This window comes from Brachypodium distachyon, chromosome 1, assembly GCF_000005505.3.
Source record: "Brachypodium distachyon strain Bd21 chromosome 1, Brachypodium_distachyon_v3.0, whole genome shotgun sequence".
Classification (NCBI taxonomy): domain Eukaryota; kingdom Viridiplantae; phylum Streptophyta; class Magnoliopsida; order Poales; family Poaceae; genus Brachypodium; species Brachypodium distachyon.
The window spans coordinates 41,603,074-41,630,057 of NC_016131.3; the positions used below are offsets into that span (position 1 = coordinate 41,603,074).

At 45.8% G+C, this 26,984-nt stretch overlaps 3 protein-coding genes, 1 long non-coding RNA gene and 1 other non-coding gene across 5 annotated transcripts; 3 read left to right on the forward strand and 2 right to left on the reverse strand.

Annotated features, from left to right (window-relative positions):
- Nucleotides 1-825: 825 nt before the first annotated feature.
- Nucleotides 826-5,803, forward strand: LOC100829374 (putative U-box domain-containing protein 42). The gene is made up of 4 exons (XM_003563907.4): nucleotides 826-1,183; nucleotides 1,824-2,927; nucleotides 3,131-3,440; nucleotides 3,819-5,803. The coding sequence occupies exons 1-4, from the start codon at nucleotides 1,178-1,180 to the stop codon at nucleotides 5,444-5,446; spliced, it is 3,048 nt and encodes a 1,015-aa protein (XP_003563955.2). The 5' UTR covers nucleotides 826-1,177; the 3' UTR covers nucleotides 5,447-5,803.
- A 509-nt stretch (nucleotides 5,804-6,312) lies between these two features.
- LOC100829992 (transcription factor bHLH49) lies at nucleotides 6,313-9,432 on the reverse strand. Its single transcript, XM_003563909.4, has 8 exons — nucleotides 9,354-9,432; nucleotides 8,481-9,120; nucleotides 8,164-8,391; nucleotides 8,016-8,081; nucleotides 7,793-7,861; nucleotides 7,629-7,700; nucleotides 7,354-7,545; nucleotides 6,313-7,051 (listed from the first exon to the last, which is right to left on the reverse strand). The coding sequence occupies exons 2-8, from the start codon at nucleotides 9,087-9,089 to the stop codon at nucleotides 6,962-6,964; spliced, it is 1,326 nt and encodes a 441-aa protein (XP_003563957.1). The 5' UTR covers nucleotides 9,090-9,120; nucleotides 9,354-9,432; the 3' UTR covers nucleotides 6,313-6,961.
- Nucleotides 9,433-13,955: 4,523 nt separating this feature from the next.
- TRNAM-CAU lies at nucleotides 13,956-14,027 on the reverse strand. Its single transcript has one exon. It is a non-coding gene; the product is annotated as a tRNA-Met (tRNA).
- Nucleotides 14,028-15,473: 1,446 nt separating this feature from the next.
- Nucleotides 15,474-16,822, forward strand: LOC100833756 (basic leucine zipper 43). The gene has a single exon (XM_010231573.3). It carries the CDS (start codon nucleotides 15,660-15,662, stop codon nucleotides 16,278-16,280), a length of 621 nt encoding a protein of 206 aa, XP_010229875.2. The 5' UTR covers nucleotides 15,474-15,659; the 3' UTR covers nucleotides 16,281-16,822.
- An 8,710-nt stretch (nucleotides 16,823-25,532) lies between these two features.
- On the forward strand, nucleotides 25,533-26,937 carry LOC112269750. The gene is made up of 3 exons (XR_002961691.1): nucleotides 25,533-25,677; nucleotides 26,635-26,691; nucleotides 26,810-26,937. It is a non-coding gene; the product is annotated as an uncharacterized LOC112269750 (long non-coding RNA).
- Nucleotides 26,938-26,984: the final 47 nt, after the last annotated feature.

Genomic DNA, 26,984 nt, shown 5'->3' on the forward strand with positions numbered 1-26,984 from the left:
CCCGAAAAAACAAGCAGTGATAATTGTAGTTCCGTGAGAAGACGGTCAAAATGTGTGAATTTCTGAAATTTACTCAAATTTATGACAAATACTAATCCACATATATTGGTCTAACTGATAGTCAAAATAAAATCTCAAAATACGTGAACCATTTTTTTGCAAACTTATGAGAGAACACATTTGTCTATCAAAATTTTGCCAAGCTTCTCGCATTTGGACATTACTTCAACCATCCCCATCTTCTCATTTACACAAACCACACACGTTTCACCGCGCATAACTACACTAGCTTCCACCTCAGCGATGACCACGCCCTTTCTCGCTGTCATCAGCTGCCGTAAACAAAATGACTTGCTCTTAATTTCTTTTTCTTTTTTGAGGAACTGCTCTTAATTTCCTTTGTTAATCGATGCTGTTAACCACCGGGCTTTTCTTTGATCGAGTAGTGCATTTTACGGCGGCGACCACCGGTAGATTTGAGGTCCTCGTAGTAGTATGTGCGAAGGAGGGAAGTAGGTAGGATGGCCATGTCTTACCAAAATCGGTCAGAAGTTGAGAAAATTTCAGTGTGACCTCGCATTAGCAAATCCATTTACTTTTCTAAACTTGCTCTTAAGAACATGCCAATTCTCCATAGGCAAAGCAAAAAAAGAAGAGAAGGCAGACATACTTGGTGGGGGTTGCGTTGCATTTGCAAGTTCAAAGTCAACACCTTTGTTCTGTTCCATGCCGCACTACGAACGAATCAATAAACAAGTGCAGCAGGGGCACTATCGGAAAGGTTCGTTAAACAAAGAGTTTGCTTTACCGATCTCTACTCTCTAGGCAGGGAGGGGGGAAGGGCGAGGGAGGGAGGGAGGGAGGTTGCTTCACGAACTGACCTCACTTGACTGGGTCTCCGTGCGCGGCGCCTTTCTCCCATCATTCCGCTCTCCGTTTCTCTTCTTTTCTTTCCCCCCTCGCCCCCTCTGGATTATTCTGCTGCTGCGGTGAGTCGACTGGTGCTGCCGTTCGTTCGAGGGTTGGAGTGGAGTCCATGGCGGGCTGGGAGCAGGAAGCGTGGAAAGAGGAGAGAATGCTCCCCCAGTAGCCGCCGCACCTCCTCTCGAGGTTAGCGTCAGCGGGGAGGAGGCCGGGAGAGGAACAGCAACAGCTTGGGTTCTTTGGGGGGCCTTGTATGCAGGTATGTACCGCTGAACTGCCTTCTCTCTTTGGTGGCATGCTGATCGGTTGTTTTGATTCAGTTCAGGGTTGTGATACCCCAAAATTGCAGTTCTTGTGTTTGTTTAGAGGCCCGTTTGTTTTATGTCCGTCTTGCGCTGGGCAATAAACTTTGTGTAGTGATGGAATCATAGCTCTACAAACGAAGCCGATGTTTAAAATTTGAAAATTGGACGGCGCTGGTGGATTTGGCAAAGGCGGAAAGGAGAATCTAAGCTGATGCCGTGTCAAATTTGCAGTTGAATTGTTATTGAGTTTTTGTTTTTCTTGAGTTGTTCTTGATGTTCTCTGAAGGACCGTGGAATACTATGTTTTTCTTTCCTTTTCTTTTCTACCACCTCCTAGTGCTAGTTCTTGAAACCATATTGTAACATTCGGGACTTCGGGGGAAAGTGTCCAGTCCCGTATCATTGCTCAACTTGTTTGCAGAATCAATTGATTCAACTCCCTGTGAACAGTGAACTTAAGATTGTTTAGTGAAGAAAGCGTGTGGATTATTTCTTTATAGTTTCCTGGTCTGAACTATCCTTTTCCATGGGAACAACTCGTCTCTTTGGAGTCGGGTGCATTTGTTTTGGTGTCTGACATGTGCTTTCTTTCAGAGAAGTGGAGGTCAGGCCAGGAAGGCATTACTAGCCGAGTCTGTAATAGCAGCAATCTCTGAGCTCATGTCGATGGTGGCTACCGCTGATGTTGACCAAGAAAAATTCATGGATGTAGGTAGTCGCCTTCAGCGCGTGCCCCCGGCCACAATGGAGCTGCAGAGAGTGCAGAATTCTCAGACCAAAGCGATGCACATGATCGAATATCTGGCTGCCAATGTCGACCTCGCCAAGGACCTTGTTGCGAGGTGCAGTGCAGTCGCTCAGCAGCTCATGGATGCCGACCTCCAGAGCATAACCGAGGACCTTGACAATGTCATAAAGAACATTGGCAATGAGCTCAGCAGGATACCTACTTCAGCATTTGGGAGCGACAGGTTTGCTAATACAGCAGTCAGTCCACACCTTGAGGTTACTGGCAATCGGCAGCATCCTTATGATCAGCGTTCCTGCGATGGCTATTCTGAGTCTGATATGCCTGTAATTGTGGCGAACGATAGGCCAAAGCGAAGAGCACTGCACAACGGCGACATGCCAAGGTTGGTGGATTTTCTACAAGGAATGTACCATGAGTCTCACGAGTTCGGTGGGCAGTCATTTAGTTCGCTCCCTGAAGTGGCAGAATATGTGGAGCCTCTGTATGATTCTTTCTTCTGTTCACTGACAAATAAGGTCATGGTTGATCCAGTGACAACTGAGAGTGGTGTGACATATGATAGGAGAACCATTGAGGAGTACTTTGAGAAGTTCACAGATGATTCTGAACCTGTGATCTGCCCGGTTACAAATATGGCAATGCAAAGCAAGACACTGAGGAGTAATGCTGCACTGAAGAGCACAATTGCAGAATGGATTATGAGGAATGAAGCAACACGGATCAGGATCGCACGTACTGCGCTCTCACTGGCAACTACGGAAGCTATGGTGCTCGAGGCCATAGACGAGCTGAAGCTGCTGGCAAGGGCGAGGAGAAAGAACAGGGAGCAGATGCACAAGATTGGCATCACCAAGTTCCTTGCGCGGTTGTTGGAGCACAAGGATGCACTTATACGCTGTGACTCACTGGAGCTGCTCTGCCTATTGGTCGAGGATGACGCAGGAAAGGTAAGGAAAATGTTTCAGCCTGTGTGAACATTGAATCTTTCCCCAGCCTGGCAACGTGAAACTTATATTTCAAGAATACCCTGTGAAACTTGTTGAAATGCTAAAATTGATACCTGCAAAAAAATATGGTAAAATCCAGCTTCAGTTCCCAATTTTCCCTGCTTGTTATATTAATGTCTTAAATTTTTCTTCATGACATGCAGGAAATCATAGGAAAAACCAGAGCCGTTTCAAGGACAATAAAGCTGCTTTCAAGTAGTAGTCCTGATGAAAGACATGCAGCTATCTCTTTCTTGGCAGAGCTTTCAAAATCAGAGTTACTGTTAGAAAACATCGGATCAACTGCTGGAAGCATACTAATTCTCACCACGATGAAGTTCAATGACTCAGATGATCCAATTGCTGCAGAGAAGGCCGGAGAGGTCCTCAAGAACCTGGAGAAATGCCCAAAGAATATCAAGTACATGGCTGAAAGTGGGTACTTAGACCCTCTCCAAAGGCATCTTGTTGAAGGTAATTTTTTTACCTAGCATACTTTACTTTCTTTCATTTATTAATCTATTATATACAATGTGGAAAAAAACAATTTTGTCATGTCAAGAAATTCAGAACTATGGATGAGTTACTGAAAGCATTTCCTTTACATAAATAAGAACAGCTAGCATTTTATGCAATCCATTTGTGAAAGAGAATCAGTACATGCTCATGTTTCAACATTTAACAAACATCAGGACAACTTTGTTTTGACACAAACCTATGCTGGAAGTATATCTCGTGCATTTTTTTGACTGAAAGTATATCTCGTGCATTGATGACTGATTTGAGGGGTTTTCTCAACAAGCTCGTGCTAGTGATACTACTTTTAGCTAACATGTAAACTTATAATTACAGGGTCAGAAGATGTGCAGATGGAGATGGTGGGCTACCTCGGCGAGCTAGTCCAGAAGCAGGAGATGACCATTAACATCACTGGGAGTGCATTGGAGATCCTTATCAAGATGGTGCACAACGGCAATGCCAGTATCTGCAAGGCAGCGCTTGATGTCCTGGTCCAAATCTCCTCTCACCACCCGAACAGCAAGACACTCGTGGATGCTGGCGCTGTTCCAGTCATGGTTGAGGCACTCTTCATCCGGAAGATTGATGATGAGCCCATGGGATCCAAGAGTGAGGCTGCAGCAGTGCTCGCCAACATTGTCGAATCTGGCATGGACCCCGAGGGCATTGCTGTCAACAAGGAAGGTCATGTTATCACGTCAAAGTACTCGGTATACAACTTTGCACACATGCTCAAGCTCTCCATGCCTGACGACCTCAACCTCAACATTGTGCGTGTGCTGCTCGCACTCACCACGCTCCCCAGGCCGCTCTCCACAGTGGTCTCCGTCATGAAGGAGCAAGACAGCAGCCAGACTGTGATCGAGTTCATAGGTTCACCTAGCGAGGCGCTTGGCATTGTTGCCACGAAGCTGCTCACTGCGTTATCTCCGCAGATGGGGCACACCATTGCCGAGAAGCTCTGCGTGGCACCTGGGCAGCTAGGCAAGCTGATCAAGAGCATCAGCCAATCGGGGCGGATCACAGAACTACAAGCCGTGTCAGCAACACTCCTGTCAAAGCTGCCCTATCAGCATCTCACGCTGAACCTCGTGCTGCTGCACCGGAGCGCTGTGTCTACCATGCTGACCAAGATAGAGGAGATGCAGCGTGGTGAGATGCGGGCAAGCCGACATGCAAAGACATACTTGGAGGGCCTTGTGGGCTCGCTCGTCCGGCTGACGACGACGCTGTATGATCCAGACGTCCGCTTGGCGGCCATGGACCACAACTTCACCTCGGTGCTCACCGATCTCCTCGTGTGCTCGTCAGGGAGCGATGAGGTGCAGCGGCTTGCTGCTGTCGGCCTCGAGAATCTCAGCCACCAGTCGGTGAACCTCACGCAGGTGCTGTCTGCAGAAGAGCGCCCAAAGAAGAAGACCATTCTAAGGCGCTTGCGTACCGGTCGGGTGCATGACAACCGGAAACCACCTGCGCATGCCCGGCGCTGCCCTGTGCACCGTGGCGTGTGCTCGCCGACAACCACATTTTGCCTGGTGGAGGCTGGTGCGGTCGAGTGCCTCCTGGGCGTCCTTGAGAGCAACGAGAACGGGCGTGTGGTTGAGGCTGTGCTTAGCGCGGTCTGCACGCTCCTGGAGGACGCTGTGGACGTGGTGAGCGGCGTGGCTGTGCTCTCCGAGCACGATGCGGCAAGGCACGTGCTGCGGGCGCTGCGGCAGTACCGGGACGATGAGCGTGGCAGCGCGGTGCTGCAGCGGTGCTTCTGGGCCCTGGAGAGGTTCCTCGAGCATGGCGGCGACCGGTGCGTGAAGGAGGTGACCTCTGACCGCGTGCTGCCAAGCGCGCTGGTGAGTGCCTTCCACAAGGGCGACGCCGCCACCAAGCAGCTCGCCGAAAGCGTGCTCCGGAGCCTGAACCGCATGCCGGACTACTCCGCCACCTATGTCTCTGTTGAGTTGTAGCCAACATCGGTCTTGCCTTCTTGGCTTTATATCATGTATGGGCTGGAGCATTGTTTGGTGTAACTAAATCACAGAGTATAAAAAGAAAGAGGGGAAGAAGATCTGCAGATGCAATGTAGTATGTAACTAAAGGGTTATAGCAGGGTATGATATGTAGTCTTTCATTCTTGATTGTCTCTTTAGGGTGTAATTCAGGTAGGGTCTGTTAATATCTTTAACAGAAAAGAAAAGTTTGTATTGGTAGGCTGGTGAAAGGAAGATGTGCACTGCAAATTTTTATGTATAATGTATCCTTGTTTAATCTTGATTGTAACTTCAGTAGTCAAATGCAGGGACTCACTTGGAGATGCAACTTCAGATGGATGCTGTATTCTCTTATTTGTTTCATTGACACAGGCCACAGATGAAAATAGGTTTGCACGGAATTTTGCGGGTTAAAAGTTTATTTTCAGTTTCTTTTTCTGCAACTAAAAAATGCACATTTTGAGAAAATGTGCGCACTGAAGCTCAGAACCAAAATCCCATCTCCAATTTGTCATATCTACCTTCGCGCAGGGGTTTGAGAAAAAGGACCAGCTGGTGATAAGACCACCAGGTTGCAGAGTGAATTTCCAAGATACAGAATATTGTTGCCGGCGCTTGGGCATTAGATAATGTTTAGTTGTAGAGCAGATGAAATGGAGCGTAACGGTTTTATTCAAATAGCTGTTTCATTTCTATAGGAATGAATAAAACGCTTCCAATTTTCTACTCCCTCCGATCCATAACATGCGTCTCAAACTTAGTACAACTTTGTGCTAATTTAGTACAAAATCTGAGACATTTATTATGGATCGAAGGGTGTATATTCTATGAACCACGACCAATTCCACTCCAAACAGAAGAGTCATTCTCAAATCTAAAACTGTTCTATTACATCCCACCATGTTCTATCAACCAAACACTGCCTTAAATACTTGCTGCCTTAAAGCAAGCTCATTTATTCTCAGCAAACCCAACACTACTAGGCTAGTACTTGGGCAAATACAACAAAATAATCTTTCAGCACTCTCATCACGCTAGCAACTGGCAATTGTACTTTGTATAATAGTGTACTGCAGAGTGTAAAGTTTTGTGGAAAGAGGAAATTAAACATGTTGCAACCGAACTAATCGCTACACAGATTGTCACCTTCTGGGAACATGGAGCTTTTCATCATGATGTAAAGATAGTCAAGTTACCAATAGTTATACATGTAATTTCCAGAGAATAATATTGATTGAGATCTCCATTTGAGCATCCCTGCAGTTGGGTCGCCAGCTTCCTCTAGTAGCAAGTGGTACATCTGAAGAGAAGGCCTTGTAGGAAATCAACTGCTGCTTCCACTACCCCGCATCAACAATAAAGCATTTTGGATGGCTATACTTCAGTGATCAACTCTGAGCTGGTACAACAGTATCAACAAGCTCATCATGTAATCCTGTTGAAATCCCATGGCACATACTGATCTCTTGCTTTAGTCGCGGAATCTATCTCTCAAGGCTCAACATTTGATTCTTGATCGTTAAAAAGGGAAAAGGGCATCCCAGTGACGTTGTGGAACTCTCCATCAAAATTATTGGGCATCTGTCCAATGGTCAATTCATAAGAGGATGCATCCAAGTGCAATGTACTAAAATACTATAGATTTATCTAAGAAACAATATAAAAGGGACTAGCAAGTTCCAAAAATCTGATGTCGATATTCTTTTTCAGTAACAATAGTAATGAATTAGTAATTCTTGATATACCACACAATGCAACTTTGCACTACATCTCATGGAAATCTAGCAAGTGCTACCTACTTTTTATTAATTTTCATCAAATCAAATATTTGCTTTAAACAGCTTCATATGAAAAATATAGGCACAGTAAGTCGCGAGACAAACCTGATGTACAGGTTCTTTAAATGAACTGCTAGATCCTACCTGAGCATTGGTTACTCTTCCAAATGCATCAGTAGGATTCACAATGCCGTGCAATGCAGCTTGAGAATGTTTTGGTTGATGTAAAAAGTGATGGCTATTTTCTGGTAAGAAGCCAAAGGCAGACGATGCAGGAGTTCCTTGAGACTGAAAAAACTGTATGCACGAAACATATATCAGCATGAGGAAGAGAAGATAAATTTGGATAACCTATATACATCTGGCGAGGAGTTACATACATCCTTCGATAGAATCCGTTCTATGTTGAAGTCCAGCGCTGGATTGACAGTTGAAAGCTTCATCGACAAAAACTACACAATATGCAGATACAGGGTAACAAAGTTTACATCACAGCAGACAGCAAAAACTGCAAACAACGATACAAGTTTGATGGGTCTCATACCTCAACTTGCCTCTGTAATGATTGAACATAATTGATTATCTCATCCAGCATAACAGCTTTACCAATTACCTGGTTTACAGTTTCACTGGTAAAAATAGCTAATGGCATAATGTGGATTATGAAGATAAGATACAGTCAATAGGTGCTGGCATCCTAACTACAACTTCACATGCAAAATAAACTTTCCCATGGCGATGATGTGAGGTAGTTAAGAAGTGCTTACTTTACTACAACCAGGAACAAGGTCTTGAAGAAATTTCATCCTTTCGCTAATCTTTTCCCTCCGAACCTGTATTGCAAAGACTAACATTAAGACCAAATGGCAAGAAACACCACTTTACAAAGCTCAGGGAGGATAACTAAGAACCTACCCTCTCCGCAAGACTATGGCTGTTTGTAGCCTGACCACTTCGAGCTCTTATATGAATGTAATCTTCCTTTGGTGCATCAGAATTATCCTCGGTTTGCTTCCCGTTGGACTTTCTGGATGCGCTAATAGGCCTCTTTGGTCCATCTTTCTCATCATTATCTTTCTCCTGCTTCGCAACCACAGTTGCCAATTGCTGGCTTCCTTCTTGTACATGCTTCACCCCACGATCCTTCAAGAACATGTTACATTCTAATTTGCATCTATACCCACACAGATTAAGCTATATTATGGGGTGGGGTGGGGGGATTAAACAAGTACCTGGCCTGATCTTTTCCTCTTCTTGGCACTAGAAACACTAGGCCCCTCATCCTGGCAAACACCACCACTGCACCCTGGCTTGCTGAACTCCTTGGAGGCATCAACACCATGTGACCCCTCAGTATCTCCTTGCTGCCTATCAGCAGCCAATGATACACCATCCTTGCAACCTTCATCCACAGTCATCTCAATCTCCCTAGATGGCTCAGTGCCATTTTGGAAACTACCCAAAGGCTGGTTCCTAGGGAAAGGGTGATCCATCATGGGTCCGAGATTGCCTCCATTTAAGCTAGGAAACCCTGTTCCGCAATCCATGAACCCAGACGGGCCGGCATATGTGGGCACAGCTGCTGACAGCATCCCCAAAAATGACGAGAATGGATGTCCAGTGATCATAGCATTTGTGTTGGTTTCACTCAAGCCAAAGTTTTGCCCAGGTGGATTCCATAAGCCAGGAGGGAATGGATTCCCCATGGCAGCTAACGCATTAGTGGAAGAATCAATCTGAGCCTCCGTGGAGAACCCAGGTCCGTGGAAGCTCGGGTGTTGGTTGTGCCCACTGGGCTGATCCTTCTCCAAATCAGCGTCGTTCTTCTCATTCATCTCCATTTCACTTCTATCACTCCTTGAAGACCAAAACCTGGGATGTCAACAAAGCTGTTTGAGATGCGGCGCTGCTAAACTAAAAACCCTCAAGGGCGGAGGACCCGGTAGGGCAAGGTAGGGCGGCCGCCCTACCTTGATTTTTTTGCCTCAGTTAGGAATTGGGGAAGATTAAGGAGATGAAACGGGGAGCTAAAGGGCTGGATCTGTTCGTGGGGTGATGGGAGGAGAAACGGTCGGGAACGAGAGAATTGAAGGGGAGATAGATACCTGCGGTGGAGGCGTTCGCGCGAGGAGGAAGACGAGCGACGGAGCGAGGGGGCTGGGGCGCTCGGCAGCGGGATGGGCGGGGAGGGGTGGCGGCGCTCGCTCGAGGAGGAAGACGAACGACGGGGTTGGGCCGTCGGGGCGCTCGGCAGCGAGATGGGCCAGGGGAGGAAGGTTGCTAGGAAAGAAAAGGTGAGAGATAAATAAGCTCCGACCCTATTCCCATCTGAGATAAAAACAGTTTAATAATGTATGTGACTTAAAAAAATTGTTTTCTGGTGTCAAAAAAAGTTTATTTTCTGTTTGAATTTTTTGTCTATTTGCTTATATTATTTGAAACCTCGTCTTGTTAAGTGTTTTTCTTCGACTCCTTTACAACTATAATTTGTTATTTGTTTGTAAACTTTATGTATTTCCTTGTTTTTTAACTACGGCTCATGAAGTGTTCATTCGATTTTCTTTACGACGTCGTTTCCAACACAGATCCGGTCAACTTAGTAGCAATGAGTCAGACCTCTTGTGGTGATGCAGTTGAAGAGATTTCTACGTATGCACTCAAGTGATATGCAACTCTTTATTTTTTTACTAACCTCGCCGAGTCGGGTCAACTATTAATACCACAGTAGTTGACAAAATTTGTTATGATCGAATCTTTGAAATACACATACTCGATAACAACATATCTGACTCCTTCGTTTTTTAGAACGAGGAGCAAACTCCCAATTTCATTATCGAAATCAACATTGGTTCAGGTTCAGGTTCTAAATGTTCAACAGAAAGTAAAACGGCTACCAAGTACTTCTGAGCAGCCAAAACAGAAAGAGCAAACTTGCATATTACAGACAGATGATAAAGATCGACAAAACTAAACGAGCTACATGACATAAGACTCACCCCAGCTTCCAGTCGTTTAGCCATGCTCCAGCCAAACATCTTGTTCATAAAATCCATTGCCAATCAGTTTGACCTCTTCGCAAAGGAAATCCAGTCTGCATCCCTCCGAGAATTGAGACTCATCAGGCGATCACCTGGCATCTCGCATCTGCACTTCACGGATCATAGCCTAGTGTTTTTCCAAGCGAACGCTGAACAAGCAAGGGTGGTGAAGAGAATTCTCAATCAGTCTGAACGTTGCACAGGTCAGCTTCTTAGCCCGTCAAAATGCTCCTTGATGCCTGGAAAGCGATGCTCAGGCAGAAACAGAACTGCGGTTGCAAATATTTTGGGGTGACAAACACATCCTTTGATGAGCGATACTTGGTTCTGCCAATACCGGAAGGTCGTATGAAAGGGGATCAATTTCAATCCATAAAGGACAAAGCCTGTAAGAGACTCAATGATTGGTCAGAGAAATACTTGTCGGCGGGTGGTAAAGAGGTGCTAATAAAATCGGTGATCCAATCGCTGCCAACTTACACCATGAGTGTTTTCAAATTTTCAAAAACACTGTGCAATGATCTTGAGCATATTACTAGGAACTTCTGGTGGGGGGATGAACATGACAGAAGGAAAGTACACTGGCTGGCCTGGGATAGGATGATCAGACCGAAGTCAAGAGGAGGCATTGGTTTGAGAGATCTAGCTTTATTCAATCAAGCGTTGCTGGCAAAACAAGCCTGGCGCCTTCTCGATTCACCTGAAAGTTTGTGTGCTAGAGTTATCAAGTCCCGCTACTATCCCAATGGAAACCTCCTGGACACTGCTTTTATTCAGTCCTCATCTCCGGTTTGGCTGGGGATTGTACACGGTCTGGAGTTGCTGAAGAAGGGCTATCTATGGCGCATTGGAGACGGCTCATCTGTTGACATCTGGCGTGATAATTGGGTGCCTAGAGGTGGTCTACGTATCTCCGGAAAAGCAGGAAGCACTCGGCTGCGTTGGGTCTCTGATTTGATTAATCAAGACTCCAGAACCTGGAAGGAGGAGCTGGTCCATCATATTTTCTTTCCCCATGATGCAGATGCAGTCCTTCAGATCAAGCTTCCGAGGACATATGAGAAAGATATTGTGGCCTGGTTCCCAAAGAAAAATGGGATTTTCAGTGTTAGAAGGGCCTACAGACTTGCGCTAAATGTTGCTGTCGGGGGAGAGACGGGTAGCTCAAATTTCAACAGTGACAGGGACAGACCGCTCTGGAACCTGATCTGGAAAGCAAACGTCCCTCCAAAAGTCCGTGTCTTTGTTTGGAAGTTGGCAACGGACTCTTTGGCGGTTCAGGAGCTCCGTAGCGTGCGCCTTAAGAAAACACTTCCGACTTGCTCCATCTGTGGCAGAGAGACGGAGAGCAATTATCATGCAGTTATGACGTGCACAAAGGCCCGGGCACTCCGTCAGAGAATGAGAAGAGAATGGAAGCTCCCCGCTGAGGCGAATCTCCGCTGCAGTGGAAATGATTGGGTTTTGATCTTACTGGATGCTGTTGATGCGAAGACACGACAATTTCTCATGTTGCTGTGGTGGAGGGCGTGGCACTTGCGAAATGATGCAATCTTTGGTGATGGGACTGCTAGTGTGGAGGTATCTGCAAGTTTTATCTCCAATTATGCGATAGCTCTGGACAATATCAATGCTGGTGACAAAGCTCAGGTTAGCTGCACTCTCAGTACTACAGGGACAAAGGTGCAGCAGCGGGTGCTTACTGCGGGGAGCTCTAGCTCGTGCCAGAACCAGCTCGGTAAGTCGAGAATGGTTGCAGCCACCTGATGAGGGCTGGGTTAAACTAAATGTTGACGCTCGCTTCTTTGCTGAAAATGGAGAGGCCAGCTGGGGAGCTGTCCTCCGTTCATACTCTGGCCAAGTCCTGGCATTTGCTTGGGGCCATGGTCCCAGATGCTCATCGGCGGACGAGGCTGAAGCACACGCCTGTCTACATGGCATTGAAGCGCCGTGTGCAGACGTTAACATGAAGGTAATCCTAGAGAGCGACTGTCAGACCGTGGTCTCAGGACTGGATGCAGATAACCATGATCGTTCCATGTGGTGCTTCGTACTGAAAGAGATCAAACGTAGACTGGAAACCTTCAATGAGTTTAGGGTGCTTAAAGTTGCGCGAAGTGCAAATGATCTTGCGCATAACCTGGCACAGTTGGGTAGAAACAAGGGCTCGGGTTTTCTGTTAAACTCTTTGCGGGATTCCATCTTGTACAAGCCGGCCGATGTTTGTAATTCTCAGAACATTTTATTGCAATAGAAAGCCCATCTTTCCCTTAAAAAAAAATCCATTGCCACTTTTCCCAAAATTAACGAGCTGCTCAACATCTTTTTCCACATGTCAGGTTTCTGAAGGAGTTCCCAGTAATCCAACCAATAGCACAATGAAATTTCACCAGGAAACTTATTTTGAAAATATACAACATTTCGTGTTGTGCAAGATTTCAGCGTCTGAGTCACCCCATCATGGATTTGTGAAAGGGAGGGAATACTCCGTACATCCTTTTTTTTGTTCGAAAAGGAGGAGGGTTCTCCCCGAGCCTCTCATCAATTGATGCACGCGACTTTTATATCATTAAACTCACAAAAAAAAGAAAAGATATCACATTTATTATAACTTAAAAAGACAACAATTATGAAAAAAGATACTCCATACTCCTTCTAACTTGCCGCTCTGGTGTCATCTTAGAACTCGTCTAAGGGAAACAGTGGAGCCGATTAGGCGAACCTCAGATCATTGGCCTTATAACAGCTCATTTGGCCGGAGTAATTAAAGATAGGAAATGCAAATTAAAAGACATAAGACTTTAAATCTATTGTTTGGTCGGGGCATCAGAAGTTGGAAGTTTAGAGGGAAAGGGGAAAGAGAATTAAACAGTGAATTTTTCTAATTTCTATTCCGTGAGAGAGCCTTATAACTGTGAGAGGGAAAGGGAATTGATATTAAATTCCCATTTCCTCTTCCAAACACGCTGTAAGGACTTTAAACTAGCATGAAGACAAAATCTATCGAGACGAGACGATGATTGATGAAAGGAGGAGATCGAGAGCGATGTCGGACACCGCGCGGACTCGACACCGATGATTAATTACGTCAGCGCGCAACTGGATCGACGTCGATGGACGTTACACGTTGGAACAATAATCGAAGGAAAGGACGTGCAAACACCCAAGATTACGCGCATTCTTCCTTTCGTGGCTGGCTTCGTGCGTGTGTGTGGCTTCCCCCCCTCCCCCGGCCTCCGCTCCACTACTTACGTTCGTCGTCGTTCGCGCGCCCGGGCCACGGAGGTTCATGAGTCTAGATCAACGGGAGGACCAATCGTCTCTGTGGAAATGCGAGAATCTTCTGCCTTTCATGTCACCACCGCCCAGATGGTAAAAGCATAATACGGGCACACACATGAGAGTCCCGTCGTGTTTCAACTCGATCGACAGGCGTTGTCGCTAGCTAAACTGATTGGGGGCGATGACGCGCTTGATTAATTGACGTGCTAAAAAGTACAGTAGTATACCTTCTTTTTACAAAGCCAGCTTTGAGACGTAATCCCCCAAATTTGAGAAGAAAAGCCAGTCCGGGGAATGCCGTGTGGATGGAAACGGGGATAAAGAAGCGCAGTTCGTTTTAAGTCATCAAAACATAAATCGTTCTGAAATAAAAATATGCAAAAATAATATCAGAGCCAGGTTTCGATCCTGGGACCTGTGGGTTATGGGCCCACCACGCTTCCGCTGCGCCACTCTGATTTTTTGTAATGGATCCTATCAAGAAAACTATTTAACTGGATATACCGTATGCCCGTATGTTACTAACTTACAGTAACAATGTCATTGCAAATTGAAGCTCGGAGATAAGCTTCGAAGCAACATCACACTAACAAAATCTGCAAGCTCACCGAACGGGACAGCAGATGTGCTGCTATATACTTATGTTGGTCTCTCAGATTCACATGGACGAAAGAGACCGAATGAAACCAAGAATGCACCTTGGTCCATGAGCACGGCTAGCCCCAAGCGTAATCCTGCACTGGAAGGCCGAGTTCAGGTAGAGAGAGAGAGAGACCACACCTGTCACGTCCACATTAATATTCATGGAATACCAACTTCACAAATCCACAAGCGTAATCTGTACGAAACCATGTAGTTTGTCGGATTCTGAAGACAGCCAAATATCATGCCGCACTGCTGCGGCTAGGTTAGCTTTGTCCTGATGATTTATAGCTAGACACCACTATCGCCGTAAGAAATATCCAAGCAACAAAATCTTGCATATCTCTGTACGCACCTATGATAAGGACCGCGATAGATAAAATTGCATCGAAATCTGGTGCTGATTGGTAGGCAGGGGAGGCGCTACTAAAGAAGTTTCGTATACTCTGATTACACTGTGATCTTAGGTTCATGGATTCGGATATGAGATGTCCTTTCAACTTTAGGAAAATGATACCAGTAGTATGTGGCTGCTCTCCGTCAATAAAGCCTAATCGGCACGTTTATCATTTTAGAATTGAAGCACGGTCAGAGTAAACAACTCAAAGTTGTTTTGTAACTTTTTGGGTCTGAAGAAATTTCAGAGTATAGTTAAAGCCCTCAACAACTGATTGCATTAAGGTCGATACAGATGGTAGACTGAGGCCCAAACATTAGTTTATAATATGACCCTGTAGTCACAATCACTTTCTCAAAAGACGAAACTAACAAAATACAGAAGGACACACATGATAAGTGTAGTTGCAACGTACGTGCTCCCTCCGTTTCTAAATTCCTGTCGTTGTTTTAGTCCAAACTTGCACTAAAACAGCGACAAGAATTTAGAAACGGAGTGAGGAGTGAGTACCTTAACATCACAACAAGCTCAATGTAGGATCATCGCCGTTTCCTCCCAAAGTTTGACTGGAAATGGCCGTCACTGTTATCCATCCATCCACATTCCCCTTGGATGGGCAAGCACCTACCACTGCTGCTGCATGATACTCACTCGCTAGAATAGCTGTGTGCCCGCTGTCTGATCGCGGGTCGACAACGTTGATGCAGGCTATCTCGATCGGAGGCACACCACACCGGGCCGGTACGTACGTAGAATTTCTCGAAAAGCCGGCTCAATAATACAACATGACATCACGATAAGCATCCAAGAAAATCTAGTGATCGAGTCGTGTCGTCTTGTGTGCCTCCTCAAGTCTCAGCAAAACTCTTGATAGAAAAAAAAAAAGCCCCCCCTATCTGAGTCTTCAGGTGTCTGGATCATGCAACTAACGAACCTCCACGTTCCATTTCCCGGCTATAAAATCCACCACGCCGCCCTCCTGATTCCTTTCATTCACAAGGCTCCGTATCCTCTCTCCAATTCGGCCATATCTCTAATTAAGGCGATCGAGCATGAACTCCGGTGAGGTTGCAAGTGTTCTTCTACCTCCCGTAGTACACTTTCCACCACCAGATGCAAGCACGGTTTCTTTCGAACCCCATCGTTACCAGTACCACCAGATAGCCGCCGCACACGATCATTTCCTATTCCAGTACTGCCACGGTTTCGTTGACGACGAGCCGTTTCCTCTTGATAACCCTCCGCCTCCAGCGCCGGCGATCCGCAATAACGGGTCGACGACGAGCTCGGACGAGCCCGCGGCGGGCGCCGAGCGGCAGCGGGCGGAGGAGAGGAGGAAGAGGAGGGTGGCGTCGAACAGGGAGTCGGCGCGGCGGTCGCGCGTGCGGAAGCAGAAGCAGCTGGGCCAGCTCCGGGCGCAGGCGGCCCAGCTCCGGGACGCAAACCGCGAACTGCTCGACCGGCTCAACCGCGCCATCAGGGACTGCGCCCGCGTCGTGCGAGACAACTCGAGGTTGAGGGAGGAGCGGGCCGAGCTGCACAGGAGGCTCCGGGAGCTAGTCGTCCCCGTGCCCGTGGTCGATGGTGATGCCGGCGTGGAGGTGGAGAGCAGCGTCGCCGGTATTGATGAAGATGACGATGAGTCTATCATGGTTGCAATCGCAACCACGTAGAAAGCAAATTGCAAATTCTCTGGGTACACGGGGTGTCCCAGCAAGTGGCTTCCCTCGTACTTCCGTTCAAACAAATATGTTTCAAGTTTGACTAAATTTAAATGCATATACTAAGTCATGTTTAGATACATTTAAATTTTGACAAACTTGACACATCTTTTGTTGGACGGAGGAAGTATATTTTTTTTACTTCATTTTTTCTTCTTTTCTTCGATCAAATCTTTGGTCTATGGATGGGTTTGACTCTGTTAGGTTAAGGGTTTGGTACCAATTAATTGCCAACATACAACAAGTATATAAATAGGTACTAGTAGAGTGCCCGTGCGTTGCTACGGTTTGACAAGACCACGAGCTACATTAATTTTCTGTGTAGCAAAACCCACCCATGGATATCCGACCTAGATGGTTAGTTCATGGATCGACGTTTACGTCTATGGGTCGCCCGATTATTGATGTGTAGGGTATGGATACGGTTTATACATGTGGATATTTGTATAGTCGATGCCCTTTCTAAAGTATGCTGCTACATAATTTTGATCTAATCAGGATATCCATCTTACTAAGCTTCTCTTTTCTTTCTCTGAAATATTGCTACCATCTATCACGATAGAAATGTGCGAGTCCTAATTTTATCTAACACATGTTTGCTTGGAATAGTCTACAACTCTACAATTTGTTGATGCCTATATATAGGTTCAGAGATGTCAAATACCACTTATAAAATATCTACTTGTTTTTGCGGTGTCTTATATATCTACTTCTGACATGAAGCTCTCTATCTCTTACTATTAAACTTCTACCTCTCCTTGCTGCTATATACATGATGATATGTTGTTTTTCTCAGAATACTAATCTCCTCTAAGCATACAAATCTGATGGGGACAAAAGAAATCAATGCTATGCTAACAGGCCATGTATATCTCTATGTCTCTATACAACAAGAGGACTAATCTCCTCTAAGTATACTGAAATTCTAAAGTGTGTGTGTCCATGTATATCTCTACACACAGGAGGACAAACTCTAAAGCTGATAAGAGTAGGCGCAAGAAGTGCCTAAACCATTGATGGTTAACTCAAAAATACATTCTCCTTTTCTCCTCAAATCCCTATTTTATATTTTTACTTCCATTCAGCAGATCAGCACACAAACAATCAAGAAAGCAATTTTATTTCAATTCTTGGTGCCGTCAAGTGCAAGGTCTCACCAGATTGGTAAGTGACCTAAGGATGTGCTAATCTGATTGGAGATTTGATCTTAATCTCCATTGAATTTGTCCTGCTCTCCTGGTCTTCCGGTTTCCCCATCCTTGCTCCATGCGTCTTGCAGGCGCCACCACCACCTCAATCCCAATTCCCCCTTATTGCGCCACCCCTTCCTAGCCCCTGTTTTCTTCCTCTCTCCCCACCGGCGCTTGGAACTCCAGCCAGCAGCCATGACTCACAGCTTAATTCCTTATAGATTTGCTATGGTGGTGACGAAGAGAGGGTCAAGGTCTCCCATCGCCGTCCCAGTGCTTGATTTTTCTAGGTCTCCACCATAGCCTCCAAGCGCCCTGGCCGCTGGAATCGAGGGCGCACAAGAGGCGCCAGTGAGCAGGGGCTCATGGGCCCTAGCCGGGGGAATCAACGGCGAGCAGGGAAGGCGCAGGGGGCTCGGTGTTAGGTTCGTTGCATAGGAAACAAAAATTTCCTACGAGAAGTGCGGAAGAAAACTCAAGAATATATATACTAGATGTATGTAACGAGAGGGATCATGAACACCATACCCTCGTAGACCGCTAAGCGTTACGATCACGAGATCGTTGTTGGTGTAGTGGAACTTTCAATGAGATCAATCTCAGTGCCGAACGGACAGCACCTCCTTGGTATCCACACGTTCAGCTTCACGTTGTCTCCTCCTTCCTCAATCCAGCAAGCGAGAGGGAGAGGTAGACGAGATCCCGGCAGCACGACGGCGTGGTGACTATGGTGAATATTCTCACGGGCAGGGTTACGCCGTGCGCGTGAGAAGAGGAGGAGAGGAGGGCTCAGGGGAGAGAGATCCAACTGAAAGCTTTGGGGTGTCTCTCTCCCTTGCCCCCCCTTCTATTTATATAGGGGTAGAGGAGGCGTGGCCGGCCAGGACTATCCCGTGGCCAGGACTCTCCGGCGGCCAGGACTCTCATGCGGCCAGGACTCTCCCGCGGCCAGGACTCTCCTCCTGGCCGCATGGGCCCTGTGGGCTAGCCCCTCGGCCCATTAAGGCAGGGTGCTCCCTCACAGGCCCATTTAGCCCAGGGATAGGTGGGCCTCAAGGTGGAACCCTCCGGAACCTTCTAGAAGCTTCCCGGTCAAAACCGGGAAATATTCCAAACTTTCCAGAACCCTGAAAACAACTTTCCATATATAAATCTTTATCTCCGGAACATTCCGGAGCTCCTCGTTGCGTCTAGGATCCCATCCAAGACTCCGAATCATAATTCGATATCATCATCATTTATCTCATCTAACCCAAGCAACATGAAACGTTAAGTGTGTGACCCTACGGGTTTGAAAACATGTGGACATGATCAAATATCAATAACCAATAGCGGGACCTGGATGTCCATAATAGTTCCCACATATTCCACGAAGATCTCATCGGTTGAACCACTATGTCGAGGATTCAATTAATCCAGTATCCAATTCTCTTTGTCTCGCGATATATTACTTGCCCGAGATTTGATCGTCGGTATCGCCATACCTAGTTTAATCTCGTTACCGGCAAGTTCTCTTTACTCGTTCCGTAATATAATACCCCCGCAACTAAACACATTAGTCGCATGCTTGCAAGCTCATTAGGATGTTATATTACCGAGAGGGCCCAGAGATATCTCTCCGTCACAAGGAGTGACAAATCCCAGTCTTGATCCATACAACCCAACAAGCACCTTCTGGGATACCTAAAAAACACCTTTATGATCACCCAGTTACGAGATGACGGTTGATGCCCACAAAGTATTCTTCCGGTACTAGGGAGTGGCATGATCTCATGGTCTAAAGAAATAATACTTGACATAATAAAACATAAGCAACTTAAACTTAAGTGACACGATCAAAAGCTATGTTTAGGTTTGGGTCTGTCCATCACATCATTCTCCTAATGATATGATCTCGTTATTAAATGACAACACATGTCTATGGTTAGGAAACCTTAACCATCTTTAATCAACGAGCTAATCTAGTAGAGGCATATTAGGGACACGGTATTTGTTTATTTATCCACACATGTATTTGAGTTTCCAATCAATACAATTATAGCATGGGCAATAAACATTTATCAAGAACAATGAAATATGATAATAACAAATTTATTATTGCCTCTAGGGCATATTTCCAACACTCGGACCTTGACGCCGGAATACACGGCGCGCATGGCCCTAGCCGCTGGAATCGACGGTGAGCAGGTCCCTGGCCGGGGGAATACGCTTTTGACGCGGAAGTGCGACCACGCGGCGCGCGCTGGTCCGGCTCGAGCAGGTTCATGGAGGGGTGGCCGGGCAGCGCGAGCAGGCAGAGAGCGGGCGCGTGGAGGGGCATGAGGGCGGCGCACGGCCGGACGGGGCGGTGTTGTCTGCAGGCACGGCAAGGAAAAAAACGAAAGAGAAAAGAAACGCTGATAGGCGCAGGGCGTGATATTTTACCGCGCGGGACGTATGGCAGCGACAATGACCATACCATCACCACCAACTCCAATTTAAAATATTGGTATAGATGATTCTATACCTACTCAGTAGAGCCACTGTGGGTATGAGAATGTACAACCCGTACCCTCGCCACTTATATACCAGCATACTTGAACTCACAGTTGGGTCCTGAATACCCGATTCCCGCACCCTTTTGGCGATTGGGCCTTCCGTCTTAAGCCTTCTGGTTCAGCCCCTCTTCCCTTTCCGATCTCTCCCATGAATTGTGACCCAAATCTCTCTCACACTTGACTCAACTCTTGGTCCCCCACGAATCCTACCACCCGCCACTTTCGATCCCTCCACGAGGTCACGGACCCTACCGCCTCCATGCCTTGTTCGTTCTAAGAGCAACTCCTGCAGATACCGAAAAATAGGAATCGAAAAAACATGAGTTCGGTATACTGAATTCGTGTTTTTCGGTTCAAATTTGACCCGGCCATAACAGATATCGTAAACTTGGCCTGAAAACCTCTTACGGTATCTGTTCTGCCCAAGGCCAGGCAAAACTGTATACTCAATCCGTAAAATCAAGGGGCAGCGGCGTGAGTAGGGGACGAGCAGTAGGTCACCGGCGGCGGCAACGGTGGACAGAGAGCTAAAGTTTACCGAACCAAACGCGGAAACAAACCAGAGCGAGATAAACTCACGTAGAAGGAGAAGAAGGAGTCGATCGGTGTTGACGAGGCGTAGGTTTGTCGGAATTCGGTGTAGCTCTCGACGGCTAGAGTTGAAGAAGACGAAGAAGCTCTCCTTGTAGTATGATGAGGAAGATGAACAAGCTCTCCCTGGAGTAGTTCCCAGTCCAATTCCTTGCACATGTACGACGAGGCGCAGCTTGTGACGCACTTGGGTTGTCGCGGTTCACTCCGAGACGGCCGTTCCATGGCGGGTAGGGGCCGGACCGACGGCAGCGCGAGCAGGTGCAGCACGGGACCAGCGGCAGCGGCCATGGCGGGCGGCGCGAGGCGACCAAAAGCAAGCAGTGGCGGCAAGTGCGAGCAGCAGGCGCGAATAGTAGCAGGTGGATCGACCAACGATGCGAGAGCAGCGGGCAGCGGCGACGGCGGGGCGAGGAGGCCACGGGGCCGGCGGCGGGTAGAGGAGGAAACTCTGGGAGGGGATAGCACCGGCGGGGGCCAGGGGAGGGGGGAAGGGCCGGTGGTGGCGGCCGGCGAGAGGAGGGTGCGTGGAACTGAAAGCGCGGGCTGAAATTTAACCGAGAAGCCCATAACTCTGTCCTGAGTATATTGGGTGTTTTGACTTTTGAGATCGGATCTCCGAAAAGAATTTTCGGATCGGAAATATTATACGGTATCATTTTGGGTCCTTTGTTATCGACTGAACCCTTATAGTAGCGGTTATTTTTCGGATCGGTGTCTTTTACGGTATCTCCTAGAGTTGCTATAAGACGTCGTTGTGCTCGACCCCGTGCGTGGACACGTGCCATGGACGATGCCCACCACTTGCACAAGGTAGGGGAGCAACAACTCACGAGTCACGTGGATGTTTTTTCCAACGGGTACATGTTTAGACCGTTGGGTGGTGGGTTTGGAAAGAAAATTGTATCCGACGAAGGACGAGTATGGTGACAAACGGAAATGTATTGGGTGGTTCGACCCAACGGAACCGGCCAGATGCCAGATGCCATCTTTGAGTCCATGGAGTGATAATTAATACTTCTTCCATCTCATACTAAGTGACTCAAATTTGTCTAAATATGAACGTATTTATATGCTACTAGCAGAGTGCCCGTGCTTTGCTTAGAAAAAAAAACAATAGGCAAAAACTATTGAAAAAGATGGATTATCATAAAAGCAATGCCAAATTCAGCTTATGAATTCAACAAATTCAAATTCTTTTTTTTTCTTATCGGCGGGAGTAACTCGTAAAGTCTAACTACCACAATGTACTCATTAACATGTCAGCGTCGGTACAGTCAATTTCGAATGCCCTTGTAACATCGACTGCATAATGCTACAAATTTGACACAACCTGCTATCATACACGAGGTCTGAAACTCATTTATCAATGCCGTGTGTGCACGCATATGCTGGTCTTAATTACTTCACCAAGCCATCCAAGTGGTTACTTACATCCATTAGAAAGAATCCTTACTTTACAGGTTATTCCCTCCGATCCTAAATTTGAACTAAAACAATGACAAGAATTTAGAATCGGAGGGAGTATTAAACTACAAAAACATAAGCTTTCTTTACCTCTATCTCTAACTCTTCTTCTCTGAACCTTAAATTCTCAAAGTTTCACCTGCACTCTCTCCCTCATTGGACAAAATTGATCGACCCTTGCTTTCTCTGTTTGTTGGTCAGCCAATGGTAACACTAAGCATCTGAAGCAATTAGACAGAAAAGTCTTTTAACAAATCAGTTATTTGAAGCAACTGATGGGGATATGTAAATGACATACGGAGTAAAATTTATCATAAATTGTATTGAAATAAGGTACTCACGAAGGCTCAAGATCAAGGTGGATGATAGATTGGAGTTTATGCTCATGTAAGTAACTCATTCCATGACAATCATCATTGGGTTGCTTTGTGTTACCGCAGCGAGAAATTGCACAACATTTGGATGATGTATTAATCGCAGAACATCAAGCTCATGTCTGAATGCTTGCATGTATGCAAAGATATCCACCCAAACTGTAAGGAAAATACAACTTGAGGAGTAGAGTAACATCCAAGTGCAAGAAAGCTATCATAGATGAAGAACAAATGTAACTATCAGGTGAAATCAACCCACACTTTGTTCTCGTCATTAAGGACATCATCATCCAGCTTCTTAACATCAACAAGAATGACCCTCCATGTTGCTTTCCGAAATGTATCCTGAATGGCAACACAAATCAAATTTTAATTGTTAATAGCATCTGACGAAGAAACTCAATGTATGTAATTTTTGGTACAGAAAGTTGGATTTAATATCAGGATTTCAGTAGAATACAATCAATATAGTGAACCAACTGTGCACAGCAGAGTGGAGGTATCCTGAGCAGTGATTAAGGTAAATATGTGACTGATAGTTTATGCATACCTTAGATAAATCTTTGCCATTAGTGAAGTGAAGCTCGTCGGTCAATCTCATGTCCAGGAACATCGTGATCACTGTCAACATGCATAGGAGCAACCTTCAAAGAAGTGAGAGGATGGTCATTATTCAGAACACTTGAACATGAGAGTACATCAGACAGACGGGACATAAATCATATTGAAAAAGAATTTGGATGCCGTATTAATTGCAGGACATCAAGCTCATCTCTGAATGCTCGCCCATGCGTTGTGATCAGAAAAATTGTTAGGAAAACAAAAATGGGAATAATAAAATATCTAAGAATGATGAGAAGCGAAATGAGGGAACTTGATTCATATGTAATACTACATAAAAACAAAAATGCTTCTAGCAATTCTTGTTCAATGTGAGTACCAAACTTAAATATTTCTGTTTAAAAACCACACGACAGTAGTTCAGTACCATGGTATCGAACAGTAAAAAAATAGTAGGAGATTGCAATCACAGATTTAGCAGTTCTAGCCAAAAGAGAATCGAGATCGAATTCCAACCTTTGATTATCAAATGTTTGCATGCCCTCTCAAACCAATGTACTAAGCTTCATGAACATATCAATTTGTTCAATACCAGACATAAAGAGCTTGAAGTATATCATCCTAGCAGAGATCAAAAAATTTATAGCATCTAATAACAAACAAGTACAAAAGTTAGTGTTTTTCAAGAACCTACGAGATATGGAGAGAGCAAAAAGAATCAGTGCCCGAAAACTGATTAGTGGTTGTGCACTTCAAGCGTATCCTAAACTATTGATCTTGGCTGTCTTTTGACGTCTCGTCTTGGCTGTCTTTTAATTGGAGGTACATTCCCCTTCATTTGCTTATTATTCTTTCCCACTCATTCCTTTACATTTTTTTCTCTCTGCTTTGAGATGGAACCCTGCGAAGTCGATTTCTAGAATGCTCATATTATACATTCCTTTGAACCTTGCGAAGTCGATTTCTGTTAACACTAACTAATTAATACACTATGTTAGAACATGATACAATATTGTTTATTCTGAATTAAATCCTAACCTAGCATGTCAACTCAGGTGATCCACTTAAACGGATGCTCCCAGTTGCTCCCTTCTAAATTCTGATTTTATGTTAGACCTGTTCTGCTAAATAAGTCCCTACATATTTCCTCAAACATTTATTCACGTGCTAGATCTCTATAATTCTGACCATGCTCTCGATCATTTTTTTATAAAACTGTTAAGCCTCCTTCTTGATTTCTACATGATGGCATCTCATCTTAGAATATACGTGTTCCTTGTAAACAAGAAAATTTGATTGGCAAAGAACCCTAAAACCAATTGACGATTAACTTAAACTGAAGCCGCTTATCTCACCAATTGAAATCCTATTTTTTTCTGAACCAAGCATCAAGTAACACAATAACAATCAATCAGTCAAGCTTCTTTCATCAAGTAACACAATAACATCAAGTAGTCAAGCTTCTTTCATTAAAATATCTACTTGAGCTGGCCCTAATAGAAGGTTCTACCTTGATTGATTTGGAGATGTATACATCTGATTGCTGGAGGTGAATTGTGGTTCTCTAATTAATCCCCCTGCCTCCTTGCTGCCTGGATCCGACGCCTGTAACGCCAAATCGCAGACTGTTCTTCTCTTTCCCCGCATCCTTTTCTCCCTGCTACGACACCTGCCCACCTCCTTCCCTCGCTCCCGCTTCCTCTCCTTGTTTAGTGTGTATGGCAGCACGTCGGAGATGGTCTCCTCGAGGAGGTGCTTGGTGGAGTGCGGATCTGAAGAAGCCCACGGGGCCGTGGCCGGATAGGGCCGCCGCTGTCACTCCTCTTCCTCCGGCCGCCCCACGAACTCGTTCCCCTCCGTCCTCTTCCTCGCGATCCTTCAGGAGTTCAGGGGCGATGGCGTCACGTTCAGCGTGGCGACGACGTCTTGGAGCGAGGGCTCGCGAGAAAATTTAGGGGCGGGATGGTCTCCGGCGGCCAAAGGCCTCGGAGGAGAGAATTGGTGGACGACAGGATAGCTGCAGTGGCGGGACACTTGCCAGGACGGAGGTTTGGATGACGAGGGCGGCGGCCGCCGCCGCTAGGGCCGGGGACAGGGGGAAGGTCTCGTGGGGAAGGCGAGTTGATTTCGGGGATGCCTTTTCTTTTTTCTTTTCTTTTTGCGTGCGGAGGCGTTGGTTTTCTTTTCCTGCAGGAGCGATCGCGGAGAGAGGCAGACCGGAGGACGCACGATGGACTAACGTAATCGAGAATTAAAGAATAGTAAAGAAAATACGTCTAGATACATGTAAAAATCACTTAATAAGAGTACGTATTTAGGGGTCATTTTCGCATTTTTACAGTACAAAAATGGTAAACCGTTTTTTAGAGGGCCCGAACCCAAGGTGCTTGCTGTCAGCCCAATTATCCTACTACTGGATCAGGCCCATAACTAGTCCTACTACCCGACAATCGTCCAAACGACGGCGAGGCACTGCAGCCGAAGTACGGCCCAGCTCCAACTCTCCGGAAGGAACAGGACGCCGCGCCGGCCCCGGCGGCGGCGATTTGGTTCGCAACCGCGGGCATACCTCTCCCGCCCGTTAATTTCTCCTTGACCGCTTCGACGTCCTTGCCGGGAAAGCAAGGAGGTATACACCGCCGTCGCGCGCCTTACATTGCATTCCGTGTTCGTATTAGATGCCTTCGTTTCAAGAAAGGAAGGGAGAAGGACAGTTTCATATATTCTTTTTGCCTCATTCGTTTATAGGTTTCCACAAGAGTATGTCTGCACTGCAACATGCGTTTTCTTTGACAAGATTAGTTTAGTTTCTGCGTGAAGGAGGATTCGACCATCCTTTCATGAACCTTTTTTTTTTCGAGGAGGTTCATGAACCTTTTAACTGAATCCTTATTATTCCGTCGCTTGAATTCTGCCATATTCATGTATCGGTAGAAAGGAAAAGAACTATATCAAAGTAAGTCACAGGTACTTTTTCTCACCCATGATTGCAGTTGGATGGAAAATTGGCTAGGAAATTAGCCCATTCAGGGCTAGTTCGGTTGAATCATCCCCGGTGGGGATCAAGAGGGAATGATGTGATTGCAGTTCAATTCATCTTCAGTCCCTTCCAATCCTCTCCAATAGCTCCAGGGAATGGTAGAACCGAACGAGCCCTCAGAGCGTACCTAGGTGACAATGTTGATTTACTGATTCCCCTCTTTATTTAGATTTTGGAGGTGGGAAGGAACATGAGGACTTACCAAATTCATAGTCATCTACAATTATGTTTTACTTGCGCTTTGGATATTGACAATCTTAAAGTATGTACATACTCGTTTCGTCACTATATATACTGGTCAAGATTTACCCCTTAGTGCCTTTACCAGAATATTGATGGATAGTGTAGCCAAAATCTTCTTGTTCTTCGAAGCCATTTGATGTATCTGTATCGACATGTTCCAGTTCACTTTAAAAAAAACAAGGAAAAACAACTAGTCCCTTGGTTTCTTTCAGCTGAACTAACATCTTAATTTCAAGCTAGTTTTTTTATGCTGAGTTAGCTTTCTCCAATGGAATCTAACTGAAGTTTTTGTCTCATTCCTAGAGTATTATCTGAGAAACACAAAGCCCTTTTGGATCTTTGGACACTTCATTAGGAAAGGTCAGGGATGCTTTTGTGTTGATTTTGTTGTGTACTTAGAGGACCCAACCACTATGTGTATCTGTATCAGACTGTGCCCCTAGCCCACGACCTATATTTGAGTTTTGTTTCTGTCCAGAATGATGAAGACTGCAAGAACACTAGCTGCTGAATAAATGGTGAGAAAATGTAATCACTTCGCCTCTGTGAAAACTCCACCGGCTTGGATGATCATAACCAGGATCTTTCACCTGTCATCACTTCACATCTGTTAAGTAAATATCTGGACATACTCAACAAGGGTCTTTCATCTT

Bases quoted from the DNA above. Each gene is read 5' to 3' on its own strand.
- LOC100829374 (XM_003563907.4), top strand. The intron at 2,928-3,130 runs GTAAGGAAAATG...CATGACATGCAG, and splicing joins TCGAGGATGACGCAGGAAAG to GAAATCATAGGAAAAACCAG. The intron at 3,441-3,818 runs GTAATTTTTTTA...TTATAATTACAG, and splicing joins CCAAAGGCATCTTGTTGAAG to GGTCAGAAGATGTGCAGATG.
- LOC100829992 (XM_003563909.4), bottom strand. From the start codon at position 9,089: ATGGAGATGAATGAGAAGAACGACGCTGATTTGGAGAAGGATCAGCCC. The intron at 8,392-8,480 runs GTACTTGTTTAA...ATGTTCTTGAAG, and splicing joins AGAGGAAAAGATCAGGCCAG to GATCGTGGGGTGAAGCATGT. The intron at 7,546-7,628 runs GTATGTAACTCC...TCGTGCATACAG, and splicing joins AACGGATTCTATCGAAGGAT to TTTTTTCAGTCTCAAGGAAC.
- LOC100833756 (XM_010231573.3), top strand. From the start codon at position 15,660: ATGAACTCCGGTGAGGTTGCAAGTGTTCTTCTACCTCCCGTAGTACAC.